Source organism: Setaria viridis, chromosome 9 (genome assembly GCF_005286985.2).
Source record: "Setaria viridis chromosome 9, Setaria_viridis_v4.0, whole genome shotgun sequence".
NCBI classification, from domain to species: domain Eukaryota; kingdom Viridiplantae; phylum Streptophyta; class Magnoliopsida; order Poales; family Poaceae; genus Setaria; species Setaria viridis.
The window spans coordinates 55,413,061-55,427,405 of NC_048271.2; the positions used below are offsets into that span (position 1 = coordinate 55,413,061).

General features: G+C 53.1%; 3 protein-coding genes across 3 annotated transcripts; 1 reads left to right on the plus strand and 2 right to left on the minus strand.

The window, feature by feature from the left end:
* Nucleotides 1-562: 562 nt before the first annotated feature.
* On the minus strand, nucleotides 563-3,068 carry LOC117836046 (protein HOTHEAD). The gene is made up of 4 exons (XM_072290884.1): nucleotides 2,748-3,068; nucleotides 2,006-2,653; nucleotides 850-1,918; nucleotides 563-751 (listed from the first exon to the last, which is right to left on the minus strand). Exons 1-4 carry the CDS (start codon nucleotides 2,836-2,838, stop codon nucleotides 688-690), a joined length of 1,872 nt encoding a protein of 623 aa, XP_072146985.1. The 5' UTR covers nucleotides 2,839-3,068; the 3' UTR covers nucleotides 563-687.
* Nucleotides 3,069-5,343: 2,275 nt separating this feature from the next.
* Nucleotides 5,344-6,065, minus strand: LOC117836047 (uncharacterized). Its single transcript, XM_034715405.2, has one exon. The coding sequence runs from the start codon at nucleotides 5,948-5,950 to the stop codon at nucleotides 5,612-5,614; it is 339 nt and encodes a 112-aa protein (XP_034571296.1). The 5' UTR covers nucleotides 5,951-6,065; the 3' UTR covers nucleotides 5,344-5,611.
* Nucleotides 6,066-9,295: 3,230 nt separating this feature from the next.
* Nucleotides 9,296-12,830, plus strand: LOC117840439 (uncharacterized). Its single transcript, XM_034720950.2, has 5 exons — nucleotides 9,296-9,721; nucleotides 10,496-10,757; nucleotides 11,384-11,583; nucleotides 11,669-11,856; nucleotides 12,395-12,830. Exons 1-5 carry the CDS (start codon nucleotides 9,612-9,614, stop codon nucleotides 12,679-12,681), a joined length of 1,047 nt encoding a protein of 348 aa, XP_034576841.1. The 5' UTR covers nucleotides 9,296-9,611; the 3' UTR covers nucleotides 12,682-12,830.
* Nucleotides 12,831-14,345: the final 1,515 nt, after the last annotated feature.

The window sequence follows — 14,345 nt, forward strand, 5'->3', positions numbered from 1 at the left end:
ACGCGGAGCATGGGTGGGGCTATCGACGGCACACCCTTTGCTCCCGCGCGGTCGCGCTCTGCCCCGACGTGCCGCTTCCCCGCCGCCGCGCTCTGAGCCCGGCATGCTGCTCCCTTGCGGCACGTTTTGGCCAGCCCCAGCACACCACTCCCTGATGCCGCGCGCGCTTCCTCGGTGAGTTGCATTTTTGCCCTAGTGTCTGCAGATTTGGGGGTAATTGCATACTTTTGCATGTGGGGATGGAGGAGCCGTCACCGAAGCCATATTTTTTGGCTCCGTGGGCGTAGTACAAAAACGGCTCCGGCTCCAGGTGGGCTTCGGCCTCGAGGCAGTTTTGCAAATGGCCGTTTGGTAGGGCTCCCGGTGAAGCCGGCAGTGGAGCTGTTTTGGGAGCCCTGCTAAAGGGGGCCTCATGCATGATCAAATGCTTTAGGGCCTTAAGTGCAGCAAGCCCATGGGCCGTCGGTGCGGCCACGGCGTGTCCAATGTAAATTTGCCATAAAAATGAATTCAGGTTAGAATCTGTTTTCTGAAACTTCTATTTTCTGGAACACCAATGATCGATGCAAATGCTGTTTTCTCGCATACCATGCATTATCCCAACAAATGACATGCGTATATAACACTATAACCTACAAATTATACAAAACAGTCTCGGCAAGAGCTGATGCTATCTGGATAAGTGAACTAATGCTTGTCCTCGGCTCCCTTCCTGATCCACCGCTCCTTCAGAATTCTCAGCCCCATGTACCTGTTCAATTGAATTGAGGCCGTCAAAGAATCGAATTTCAGCCAAATGCAAGCAATTTCCTTAACCAAACACTTGTGTGAACTTTGTATACCACCTACCTGCCAAGCATCATGACGGTGGCCTGCGGGTTGGTGCCCGGCGAGTACTTGAAGGTGGAGCTGTCGATGACGCGCAGCCCCCGGACGCCGATGACTCGGTAGTCCCTGTCCACGACGCCCCCGACGTGGCACCCGCCGTGGTAGTGCCAGATGGTCATCACCGTCTCCCTGCAGTACTGGTGCAGCGGGCGCGTGTCCCTGGGGTGCCGCGGCAGCAGGTTCACCGGGAAGTATGCCGTCCCGGCGGCGCGGCGGAAGACGGCCTCCATGGCGGTGTGGTTGGCGTAGGTGAAGCGGGAGAAGGCCCGCGACCGCACCACCCGCTGGATGGCCTCGATGCCCCGCACGCACCGCTCCACGTCCCGCGGGTCCCGGAAGTAGTTGAAGGTCACCGCCGGGTTCGCGTGCGCGTCCGTCGACCGCAGCTCGATGTGCCCCGTCGACAGCGGGCCAAGGATCTTCTCCAGGATGAAGCCGCCGCGGAACGCGCGCCTGTCCAGCCGCCGCATCACCTCCGCCGCGCGCCGCATCGCCTCCGGCGTCCGCTCCCTCGGCGGCACCGTGCCCAGCTGCCCAGTCTGTTTCCCGACGACACAGTGTGAACACGCGCCAAGCTTTGCTTTGAACTTTGAACGACGGCTAGTACGTACCATGGGCGAGAACATGCCGAAGTTTCGGGCGGCGCGGCGGGCGGCGCCGCGGCCGTGGAGCGGGATGCCGAACTGCGAGCCGCTGACGCCCTCGATGAAGCTGCCGAAGCGGGTGACGCCGACGACCTGGACGAGGGAGTGCGCGACGGGGATGGGGGACGGCACGAACACCGAGTTCATGGGGTTGTCGGCCACGCCCTGCCCGACCCCCGGCTGGTCATGGACGGTGCGGATGCCGTGCTTCTCCAGGTGCAGCCGCGGGCCGACGCCGCTCAGCATCAGCAGCTGCGGGCTCCCCAGCGTCCCCGCCGCCAGGATCACCTCGTTCTTGGCGCCTCCCCGCCGCAGGTACACGTGGTGCTGCACGCCCACCGGGTCCGTGAACACCACACCGTACGCCACAGGGTTCGCCACCCCCTCTGCACACCGCGGCAATGGCCATGTGAGACGGTGATGATCTATGTTCTGAAACACCCACCAATATAATGGAGTTATGCATTGCATACCAACACGCCTGAAGAGGACCCGTGAGACGGTGGCGTGCAGGAAGACGGTGAGGCGCCTGGGGTGGGCTTTCCGGAGGAAGTCGGCGGCGGTGTGGCGGCGGCCCCTCCTGTCGAAGATGGTGCCGCCGATCTTGGTCCCGGGGACGTGCTCGAGCGTGTAGCCGTTGTCGGGCGTGATGCCAGCCTCGATGAGTCCCTCCCGCAGCGCGCACTGCCACCGCGGCACGCCCGGGCGGAACACGAGCGCGCGCTCCACCCAGCGGTAGGACGCGTTGACGAGGCGGTGGTCCCAGCCGGCGGCGCCCACGTAGCCGCTGCTGGCGCGGGTGTAGAAGCCGGCGTTGAGGCAGCTCCCGCCGCCGAGCACGCGCGCGCGGGCGTTGACGACGCCGTCCTCGGAGACGAAGCGCTGCGCCGGTGACAGCGGGGAGGTGTCGGCCAGCGCGTCGGCGAAGTGGTACTCGCTGGACACGTTGCGGTTGCCGTAGGGGAGGCCGCCCCGCTCCAGGAGGAGCACGCGCGAGTGCTCCGACAGCGTGGCCGCCAGCGGGCAGCCCGCCGTGCCGCCGCCCACGATGATGTAGTTGTAGTAGGACACCAGCGGCGCGTCCCGCGCGTGCCGCACGAACCTGAAGTTGTACCGTTGCGCTGCACCCAACATTGTTCCCAAGCATCGTCATCGTCACAGAAAAAGTGGCTGCAAAAGCTTACGGATTTTTCCATCACCTGCGTACGTACGTACCTTCCCGCGAGGCGGTGGCGTTGATGCAGAAGGAGCCAAGAACGGTGGCAAGGATCAGCAGGGCCGCTGTGCTCATGTGGCCAGCCGACATGGTCACTCGCAGAGTGATCTTCAGCGTTGGTGATGAAATGTGATGACTTTGTTTATATGCTGGATGATGTGAATCGATCAGATGAGTAGTAGATACCAATTAGGTTGTCAGGAAGCACATCGGATGTCTTGCAAAGATGGTCTCCGAGTGATGCGGTCATCAGAAAGACGGGGCCCGGCGTTGTCATGAGAACCTTTGCATGTATGGTAAACTACTGGGCCTGTGCATCAATGGCGTGCCTGGCCCAAAATAGCGTACTATTTCTTTATTAATTGGGCTAAGGCCTTGGGCCTATAAAAGTGGACTAAACAAGTGAACACCTTTGTAAATTGGTCCTTAATTAGTTTGTGGCAATAAAGTGGACTGGAAAAGTGAATCCTAGCCTGTTAGCTTAACAACGGTCAGATCCTATTTCAACGCTCGAAAAGTAACCAAAGAACCTCTCTCACGACGGCTTGGATCCTCGATCGTTACGATCAAATTACTACAAGCAATGGAGCAACGAGGACCTTGGGTTGGATTGGATCCTTGGCTACTGAGAGAATCCCAGAATCTGCTGCCATCCATGGCCCGAGCGCCAACGGGCCTTGACTAGTGAGAAACCAGTGGCAAACAACGGTGCCATGAGGTCGCCTTCTTTGTTATTTGGGTACATTTATCGGCGATGTCTGTAAGACCCGGACGGAATTATCCGTCTGCCGCTCGGCGGTTGCTGGTGCCTTCCTCTCGTCGACGACGGACCCTGACAACGCGGCGCGGCAGTACTGCTCATGTCGACTCCATTCGTATCCCCCTGACTCCCTGACCGGCCACGGGTTGGTGCCTGGTGCTAACGGGCCGTCACGACCTGTCCAATGTCCACTTGTCCAGTCTCCTGAACCGATAATTGGCCCCGTTTGTTTCCCCGTTCCGCTCGCGGTGCGGCCCGCCGAACGGGGCGCGGTGACCACGCGGTAGCGCCCCGCGAGCCCTCCTCCCGCACCGCGACTTGCCTGCGCCTGAAACGCGCCTCTGCCCCCGCGGTACGAGAAATCGCTTCTGATTTTCCACCGATACCCCTCGTCCCTCCCGTTCCTCTCTCTCGCTTGGGTTCATCGGCGCCGCCGCCCTCTCCGAGCTCCGGTGCCTCCGTCCACCACGCATCCGGCGCCGGCCAAGATGGAGGCTTGGGGACAGCGACCGTAGGCCGCGGCGCAGCAGCAGGGAGGCGCGGCGTGACGGGCGGGATTGGCGCGGCATGGCCAGCAGGGAGGCACCGCGCGGGCTTTCTCTCTCCTCCTCTCAACTCTCAAGGCGACGGCGCACCTGATCCTCGCCGATGGCCGACGGTCGCGTGAAGTTTTGCAGCCTGGACCTACGGATGCCGGACGAAGAGGATGCGCGTTGGTGCAGGGCGGGAGCTGCGCGGGGCGCCGGGCGGCGTGGGATGGAGGCGCAGCCAGGTGATGCGAGCCACGGGCGGCTGCGTGCGAGCGTCTCGGTGGGCGAGTTCGAGGCCGACGGCCGCCGCTCGTTCATTGCAACTCGCAAGGCCTACCTAGAAGATAAGGCACGCCAGTAAAAAAAACGAAAGGGAAGAGTCATGGTGGGGATAACCCGGGGAACAAACAATAAGAAAAAAGAGAAACAAATGGAAAAAGAAATGAAGAAAAATAAATAGAGATAATAAAAGAGAAAAAAGAAGAAGATAGGATAATAAAGGATAATAAAAGAACGTATTACTAATTATTTTCTCAAAATTTATGTTTTACAAACTTCAAAAATATTGTCAAAATTACTTTCTGCTCGTACCTAGAAACCAAATAAGCTACAGGAGTATATTCTTTCAAATTCTCACACAATTGATTTTCACGTCAGCTCAAACAAACGGACAGACAGAGCCAATCAAGGCTCCAACGGTCTGGTTCAAACGACCGGAATCTTCCACTACCAGGGCAGACGCACATGCCCACTTGCCCAAGTATGCTGCTAGCATTTTCGTACCTGCTCGACCCAGATGGCCAGATGACGATTTTTTTAAACAAGGTCCCGTTTTGTTTTTTTAACTGTTCCATCGTGTTTTGTTTTTTAAAAATCGCTGCCCCATCACGCTGGTCAGCCGAATCCCCCGAATTTCTCGAGCTAGAAGCAAGCAAAAACGGCTCAGGACCATATATATTATCAGGTAGTATTAAATTCCTGACGCAGCCGTTGGGCTCACGTGGCATCGGCCCAGCGGTCGCCCGACGCTACGTGTCGCCGCAGCCCGCAGGCAGAGCTGTCTCGGGCAGGGCGGGCGGTGTGGCGAGAGGGGCGGTGTCACTCCACTCGTCAACCACGGCGCAACCAGCGCAACGCAAGCAGAGCACCGTGGCCATTTTAGCAACCATCAGCTCCCTACACTCGTCGTCCGACCGAGTTTATTTTAGCAACCATCATCTCCCTGCACACAGTTTGAGCCGTTGAGGTAAAAAATGCAGAGCAAAGCAAGATTTTGCTCGCAAATTAACAACGGAGCCAGCAACATCAGCAGAGAAGATATGTTCATCTCATGAACTTCTCTATTCACAAGTGATGTCCCATACACACAGGAAGTCAAGTCAACCAAACCACGCTACAGAGTTCAGAGCCGCTACATCCTGTTCCTAGCTACCTCCTCTGCATTGCTACAACTCACTCTGCTATGCAGAGAGACAGAGCAATGGACCTTCTTGATTTGCTCCAACAGAACACTCGTGTGTTGTGCTTGCACTCAGTCACAGATGCCCAGCCGACGGGGCGATCGATGGGTGGTCTACCTGGGCCTGGAGGGCGTGATCTTGATGACGAGCCCTGGGAAGACGTCGTCGGGGTCGTGGACGTGCGGGTTCTGCTCCAGGATGTAGGGGTCGCCGCACTTGTCGCTGATGCTGTGCAGCGTCTCGCCCTCCGCCACCACGTAGATCTCCTCGCACGGCCGCGCCGACAGCGCCGCGCCCCGCACCACCGCAACGCCATGCCTAGTCTCCCCCGCCCCTGCCCCGCCGGCGCCGAGCGAGCACACCAGTAGCAGCGCCACCAGCGACAGCGCGAAGCACCACGACGCCGTGTCCGCCGCCGCCGACACCCACCCCTTGAGCTGCTGCCTCGCCATACGAAGGGATGCTGCGATTTCGCTCGCGCCTGCCTCTGTTGTTAGCTTGTTATTGCTACGGTGTGTTTTGGTGCTATTATGATGCGTTGCTGCTTGGGAGAGTTGTTCTTTTCTTGGGGGTGGGTGGATGCTTTATATAGAGAGAGCCGGGGAAGGGAGGAGCGGGTAGCCGGGTAGCACAGAGGGATAGGAAGAGTGGCCTCGTGGGCCAGGGCGCCACGCAGTGGGGTGCAGCTTTGGGCAAGTATCCGTTGGAAGATAAGCTCAGCGCTCTTGGTCTCGGGAGGTGTCAGTGTCGCAGGGATCGGCATGCAGGCTGATGCCGTGCAAAAATAGCAAGATTATCATGCACGTTTTTCTGGTGGACTGCCTCCTCATCTTTTGTGGATAGGATTTCCATACATCTTTGCAAATTCGTTCCTTTGGTTCTTGATTAAAGTTAAGGAAGCGCCGAGGTGTGTTATCGAATGCGGTTTTTGAATTGTCATGTGCTCTTCATGTTTGGAATATAGATAAAAATGCTTAAATTCTGGTGGGATAACCGCATTGTGTTGAGCAATCTGGTTGAATCGAAATGATATTGTCATCAACAAATTTAGAACATGTTCGTATAAGTAGGTTATGGACAAGGTTTTGGTTGCATTTCTCAAGGGAAAAGGAAGATATCTGCACCGAACAGGTTCTTCTTAACTCGTCAAAATATCATGTGGTCCTAATAGCAGCCGGGGAAACCTGGCACGAGCTGAATCGGTGGCCGGCAGGGGCGGCCGGGCGCCTACAATGGGCGCAGGGTCGAGGGGCACCGCACCGCAGTGGAGCCAATGATGCACCAAGTGGCGTCCCGGTGTCCACGAGAAGCCCCTTTCGGTGCCCATCAACCCCCCCAGTCGTCGGCTGCGCGCCTAGGCAAAGCGCGGTCGAGCCAAGTCTCACAACAGGTGCCCCACCCCACTCCCACCGTCCCAATGCAATGCAAGAACCCACGACGTAAAACGACCTCCACAACCGTCGACGCCGACTCCTCCCCTCGTCCTCGTCGCCTCTGGACCACGCACGCACGCATCGCGAACCACCCGCTGCTTCGCTCGAGAATACGTGTGCTCGCTGCCACCGGAGCGCGAAAGGGAGCGAGGAAATTCGTGGCCCTCTGCGTCACGCGCGGAACGGAGAGGCGCGAGTGCTTGTGGAATCCTTGGAATCTCATGCCGCACGCTTCGGCTTTGGAGCTACCCACTAGCTAGAATTACTATAATAGCCTTTTTCGGCGTAGTGGGATCCGGTGTCGGAGCTCACACGATGGTGGGCTGCTGCGCTGCCGTGCCCGTGCCGATGATGGTGTCCAAAGCGAGACGCCAAGCAACGAACGGGTCGCAGCAGGGATTTCGCAGAGCACTAACGCATGCGAGCTTGGCTTTGCTTTGCTTTTCCCGTGGAAGGAAGCAAAAGGGGGGGCGAGAGTTCAGACCAGTGAAAACGCTAGACTGGTGTGGTGTGCCAGCGATACGGTGGCCGGTGGGTTTGGCCAGACGCACAATAATGCTTTAGTTTATGTTATTTCAGTTGCTGCTCTGCTCGTGCAATCCTTCAGTCCTTCTTCCTCTGATGATCACACAGCAGGAATGCAGGATGGATCCTCGTGTTGGCTGGACTGGCTTTACTAGATGCCTTGCTTTTGGACAACTAACCCTGACGTTGACGATCCATGCATTATTGCATGGGCTGAAAGTAACAGATGCCATGGCCCAGCAATGAGGCCCATATGTTATTTGCAGATCTTTCTCGGCCCATGGACTAATTCAGATGTTAGCCCGGCGAAAGCCTGGTATGCCCAGAAAGGAGCTAACCGTTTCTGAATCCACTGAATGAATCCGTTTCCAGAAGAGGAAGGAAGAATGCTGCAATCAGCTGCATCTATGTCGCTGTCATTCTTTCAAAGGCTCAAAGCAACTGATTTCTTCAGGATGATGTTGTTTACAGTTGCTCGGGCCATCGATGTTGACATCCGGAACCTTTTTATCCTAGTTTATCTTGTCATAAGATGTCCGATCTAATCTAATCATCATCGCTCCCGGCTAAAGCTATGTCAACGCCTAACGTGCCTGTCCGTAAACGCGCCCCCTTTTTCCCTTTCCGTTTAGAAAAACGGGAACAGGAATGGTGGGACTCTGGGCCCACGAGTGCGATCGGACGGCGCTGCACGACTTGCCGGTGCCCTGCAGCCTATCCGGCCCGTCGGTTCGTTGATTAAGAAATCTTGATTTGATATACCAACGCTACGCTACGCATCCGGCGCCTGTACGCGCTGCACCTGCGAGTAAGACCCGTCGGAGCATCCGGGCCCACCCACCCAACGACGGGTGCGGCGCCTGTAATCTTCTCTCTCTGTCTGAGTTTTCATTTCATCGACAGGGAAAGAAAACTCTGCCACTCGTGTGGGCCCCTGCAGCGGCCGAAGACCTTTCAAAGCTCCCCCAAGAAACCCGGAGTTTTCAGGTCCTCTCGCTGTTTATCAGCTGGTGGCTCTTTTTCTTTGTATTCTTTTTTTTATCAGCTGGCTTTGTGAAAAGGTTGCGTTCAGCTTTCCGATGGCCTACTTGTAATCAATTCATGTTTCTTCATGAAACAATCGACAAGGCGCATGGTTAAATTCTAGAAACCCACAGGAGAGACTGCCGAACGAGAAAGAAAAGGAGTGCGTAGTAGCAAGAAAATGGCAATTCTAGAACAAGGCGCAGTTGTCAGGGGCCAAGATGAGCACGACAGAGTAGGAAAATTTGAACGGGGACCCGAAATGGACAGACAAAAAGTCGCCGGAGCAATGGCCGAAGAAGCGAAACCGCGGCTCGACGAGTACCCTCGGCAGAAGGAATAGTTGCCATCGGCCGCCCAACCAACGACGCCGTAGAAGAGCTTCTGTTCGTTGCAAGATCCCGAAGAAGATCGAAGCGTGCACTCGCGAGCTGCGAGATCCCAGTCTTCCAAACGATCCTGCACAATAATAATCGCAAAAGGAAGGAACGAAAAGGAGCTCGTACCCATATGCTGTGGCCAACCAATGCAAAAGAGACATGGAGGACAGGGCATCTTCACGAGCATGGCGCTCCACTTGCGCGTTCAGCAGATCAAGGGGCGCTTTGGCTTGAATATTTTACGGAGATCCGGCATTAGTTTATGCGCGCCTCACCGGTCTCGTGGGGGAGGACTGAGGAGGCCTTTGGCCTCTGGCGGTGGTGGTAGCGTGGCGCCCTCCCAAAACAAACCCGAAAGCAAAGCACAAGCAAGCAAACGACACATCAAAATCAAGGGACGCCAGGCAAAAGAACACGGCGCGCACGCACACCCAGAGTCCCAGACCCAGGGGAAGGGAGAGTCCCACGCCCACGCGGCCACGCCCTCCTCTCCTCCCCTGCCCCTGCCTGTTGTTATCATCATCGTCTCCTCACCCCCGCCCCGCCTGGTGTCGATCTGCTCCCCCCAAACAACACGGACGCTACGCAGGAATCAATCACACACGCGCACGCACACCACCCCCTCCCCTCCCCTCCCCTCCCCTGCGTCCCGGAGAGAGAGAAAAGTCTCCTCCCTCCTCCCTCCCTCGCTTCCCCCGCGCTGATGGATCTCCGCCTCGCCCACTAGGCAGCCAACGCGACTGGGGGAGAGGATGGGGCTCCCGGGGCGGAGGCCGTGGCTGCTGCTGCTGCTGCTTCTCGGCCTCGCTTCGGCGGCCGTCGCCGCTGCCGCCTCCGAGGGCGACGCCGATCCGCTCTACAAGTACGCCCCCTCTCGCCGAGATCCTCCCCTCTGTTATTTGCCTTGCTCTCTCGGTCCCGCCCGCGGGTGGTGTCGTTTCTGCTGCTGCGTCGTGTGGTGGGGGCACTACGAGTATGGGCCTGTAGACGCCTTTCCTTCTCTCCCTTTTCTATCAATCTACCCCAGCTGGACTAATGGATGCGAGGTGCCGCAGTGCTTGAGATTTAACGCGTGCTTTGTTTGTTTGTATTATCCGAGATTAGTTCAGTTCTGGGTTGCTTGATACAGCTGCAGTTTCCTGACAAACGAGAGCCTGAAAAAACATATTATGCTGCTTATTTATGCAAGCCTTCTGAGTCTGCTCAGCTTATTAGCTGCGTGCTGTCCTCAACTGTTTGGACATATGGCATTATGGGTGCAAGTCCCGGTTACTTTACATGATTCACACTTTTCTCAGGTTGAGCTAGCAAAAATGTTTGTTATAGTCGACTGAATCTGCTCAAATCTCCTGCAGAGGGAGGAACATAGCTAGCTTTATAGCTACCTGAATTCTGATCCTGACTTTCAGATTCAGTATACTGTTCTGCTAAAAATTTAGCAGATAATAGCAATGATGGGTCTCAAAAAAGAGCTGGTCACCATCTCTGTAGTACAGTAGTAATAGTAAAGCCCTGTGATGAGTTGCTGATTTGTTTCAACATTTTTGCTCTGACGAAGAATGCCAAAACCGTTGTTAAAACCATCTCTGTAATAGTTAAAACCTCTGATTACTCATGTTTTCTGTTGTTTTACCAGAGCTTGCGTCGAAGAATGCCAAAAGACAGGCTCCCTGAAAGAGACTTCGATTAAGCACTGTATGGTGCCAACCGATGGCACACCTGCTCACAAATCATGGTACACGCATGAACCGTTGTACTTGCAATGGAAAGAGTGGAACTGCAAAAGTGAATGCAGATACCACTGCATGATGGAAAGGGAAAATGAAAGGACAGAGCTTGGCTTACAGCCTGTTAAGTATCATGGCAAGTGGCCTTTGAAGCGGGCTTCTGTGTTTCAGGTAGTTCATTGCTGCTTTGAACTGAAGTTCTCATTTCTTCACTCCTACAACTAAATTGGACCTTACTAGAATTTTGAGTAAAATGCACCAGAGGTCCATCAACTTGTAAGGAGGTGTCACTTAGGTCCATGAACTCTGAAAGTGCATTTTTGGGTCCATAAACTTGTTAAGTCGTTCACCCTAGGTCCATACCCCTCCACATGGGCATCTAGTGCTGACATGGCACACTGACTGGGCATCTTCTCTCTCATCCCTCTCATCCTCCTCTCTCTTCCTCCAGCATTTCATCGAACATGTCGGCAGCAGCGGCATTGAGCTCTTCATCGGTGGAGGTGAAGCGGATGAAGTGCTCCATGCTGCCACCGCCGTCGACATGTTACATGAAATGCCAGAGGAAGAGAGAGGAAGATTAGAGGGATGAGAGAGAAGATGCCTAGTCAGCGCTAGAAGGGGTACGGACCTGCGGTGAACGACTTAACAAGTTTATGGACCCAAAAATGCACTTTCGGAGTTCGTGGACCTAAGTGACACCTCCTTACAAGTTGATGAACCTCCGGTGCATTTTACTCTAGAATTTTCGTGTTTCCTTTTCACTTTCTCATATACCTCCATGCTTTCATTTCCAGGAACCTTTATCTGCTGCTCTCTCTGCTCTCACTCTTGTCGTGCAATTCAATGGGTGGCTATCATTTTTCCTCCTGCTTTATTATAAGCTACCGCTATGGCCCGAAACTCATAAGACCTACTATGAATATACTGGCCTTTGGCACATTTATGGGCTCCTAGCCATGAATTCATGGTTCTGGAGTGCCATATATCACAGTTGGTATGTTCCATCCACGATGGATGCATCTTTTCTGATAAATTGTCTGTCCGTAACTCGTTTGACCCAGATCTGCTATCTATTGCAGTGATACTGTTTGGACAGAGAAGCTACATTTTTCATCCGCTGCTGCCTTTCTGGGGTATTCTCTCATTTTGGCGATATTGCGGACTTTAAATTTAAGAGATGAAGCTTCTAGAGTTATGGTTGCTGCTCCTATTCTGGCTTTTGTGACAACCCACATTTTATACCTCAACTTCTACCAACTTGACAAAGGTAATCCTGAGCATGACGTGTTACCGCGTTCATGATATTTTGAATACAGGCATTTTATCTGTGCACATAGCAATTTTTCCCCAGAACTAAGTACTCTAGATTAGGTTATGGTACCTAAAATTTCATCAATATGCTAGTTATGGGTAAAGTCAGGGTAGGGATCAATATCTTAGTACCTGGATGGTTGTTTACTGGAGTTTCTTGACCAAAAAATTTTTACCTCAAGTTTGAAATTTTTCTCAAAAGATTATGAATTTGTTTCAACAGATATAAATCGGTGAAGTTAGAATATATATGGGAAAATCAATGAAAGATAGTAGAATTTATCAAATTGAGTTTAGACTGTAGACTAGCTGCTTAAAGCAGGTGAGAATTTGTTTGTTAGCCCATTAGGTGGGTGGCATGGTGCTTTATTTCAACTCGTTACCTTATAACTGTAAAGTCTTCACCATTTTCATGGGATATGGATGTTCAGAAGCAAACAAATGCAGCACTAGAAATTTGACACGTCAATTGCTTACGCCTGTATATTTTGCAGGCCTGAACATGAAGGTCTGTACTGTGATAAGTATTGCTCAGTTTCTCCTGTGGGCACTATGGGCCGTCATGACTCGGCATCCTTCACGTCTGAAGATCATATTTGTTGCCATTGGAGGTGTGGTTTCAGTATTTCTGGAAGCTTATGACATCCCTCCACGATGGGGATATGTAGATGGTCGTGCTATCTGCCTCGCTGTGGCTATCCCCCTGTCGTACCTTTGGTGGAGCTTCGCGAAGGAAGATGCTGAAATGCGCACATCAGCAATTACGAAGAAGACACGATAACGAGCAAATACCATGTGCCATCTGTGTGATAGTTTTATGTCTGCACCCATCCTTTGTAAAGATAAACGTTTCACGTGTAATCTTAGGTAACTTAGTATGTGAATTATCATCTATTTTTTACCACGATGTTTCTTGGCTTCTTACCTTCAGTTCAAAAGGCCATATGGTTGAATTGGCCACTTCTATTCTTTAATTTATACTTAGTAAATATGCCCGTGCGTTGCTACGGGCATTGGATAATTTTTTTTAATTTTGACTTTACTTTAAATAACGTAATTGTAGAAAATTTCAATTTTATTCTTTTTTAGTATTACCCTGAATCTATATACTTTTTTTTATTATTTACATTCTACGTAATTTTATTCATAATTATTCCAATGTAGAAGTCTTATTTAAATCGAATTTATTGATTTTTTTCTTTATGTCATTACCTTGGGCCTATAGACCGGTGCACTTGCAACACCTGATTCACAGCTCAGGCAGGGCATTCCCTTCGTACTCTGCTTCTATCTAGATACCAGGCAGTCGCCGCCGCACACAGCCACGCGCATATGCAATTTTTTCTCGTTCTTACAGTTCTTTCCCTAAATCTGTATGTTTCCTAGATTTGTCGCCCTTGCATTCAGCTTCCGTATCGAGCTACCGGCTTCCTCTTTTGGTTTTGGATCATCTACACGGATTGGAAATTTCTATTACCGCCGTGCACTGTCATGCTGTAAGATTCCATTGTTGCGGTGGATTGGGTTCACGTATGTATGTTGTCTGATTGCTGGAGAGGAGCAATCCGAATTGTATGCTCTTTGGTGTATCCTAAACTGTTTCGACTATTCCTATACAACCAGTTCGTTCTTACAGTATGGAGGTTTTGCAGTGATTTCATTTCCTTGCAGTACGGCTGTTGATACGTTATTTGGTCTATCAAGTAATTTGTTATATGGTTTGCACTGAACATTAGACATAACTCGCTGACTATATGGCCCCACTAGCTCAGTCTCATTCGCAGCCAGGTGTCGCCTGGTCGCTTTCGGTGGCCAACGGTGGCGAGGCACGCGCACGCCAACGGCGGCTTCTTCCAGCTCTGGCCGATCTTCTCGTTCGCTATGCTGCGGAGGAAAGCGCTCGAGGTCGTCACGTGCGTCGGTGTCGGATGTGGCGGGGATGGAGGAGGCTCCTGTCGCGGTAGGACGGCGTGCTTGTCGCTGTAGCCGAGGCCGTCCTGGGCTCCTGGCTGCTGTCTCATAGGTTCGTAGCGGCCGGAAGGTGAAGCCGTTCGAGGAGCTGAAGGGCGTAGTGAAAACGATACAGCAGGCGGAGGCGAGGGTTGCATGTCCACGGGGAAGGCAACGGATGATTCCGGCGCGAGGGATATGCTCGCTATGCTCGGCGCCATCGGGTCAATCGTTGCTAATTGCTATACTGGACGAGGGCAGCAAAGTCTAGGAGGTCACTACGGCCACCATGTACGCATTGCTCAACTTGGAGACTGGCAATTACAAGTGAGTCCATCGCGTCTTTTTTTTCTCCTCTGTTCTTGATCAGATCTGGGAGTTTGGATGGTTTCTGAGTCGTTGGAGTTTCACAATGAGGCTCAAAGAAACAATTTACACTGAAGTATATATTGTTGTAAACCATGGATCAGCAGAACCATGTAGAGGGCTATTTCT

Excerpts from the sequence above, each read along its gene's own strand:
- LOC117836046 (XM_072290884.1), bottom strand. The coding sequence starts at position 2,838 with ATGTCGGCTGGCCACATGAGCACAGCGGCCCTGCTGATCCTTGCCACC. Across the intron at positions 1,919-2,005 it reads GGTCCTCTTCAGGCGTGTTG|AGGGGGTGGCGAACCCTGTG; the intron begins GTATGCAATGCA and ends CGCGGTGTGCAG. Across the intron at positions 752-849 it reads ACCGTCATGATGCTTGGCAG|GTACATGGGGCTGAGAATTC; the intron begins GTAGGTGGTATA and ends TCAATTGAACAG.
- LOC117836047 (XM_034715405.2), bottom strand. The coding sequence starts at position 5,950 with ATGGCGAGGCAGCAGCTCAAGGGGTGGGTGTCGGCGGCGGCGGACACG.
- LOC117840439 (XM_034720950.2), top strand. The coding sequence starts at position 9,612 with ATGGGGCTCCCGGGGCGGAGGCCGTGGCTGCTGCTGCTGCTGCTTCTC. Across the intron at positions 11,584-11,668 it reads AGTGCCATATATCACAGTTG|TGATACTGTTTGGACAGAGA; the intron begins GTATGTTCCATC and ends TATCTATTGCAG. Across the intron at positions 11,857-12,394 it reads CTTCTACCAACTTGACAAAG|GCCTGAACATGAAGGTCTGT; the intron begins GTAATCCTGAGC and ends TATATTTTGCAG.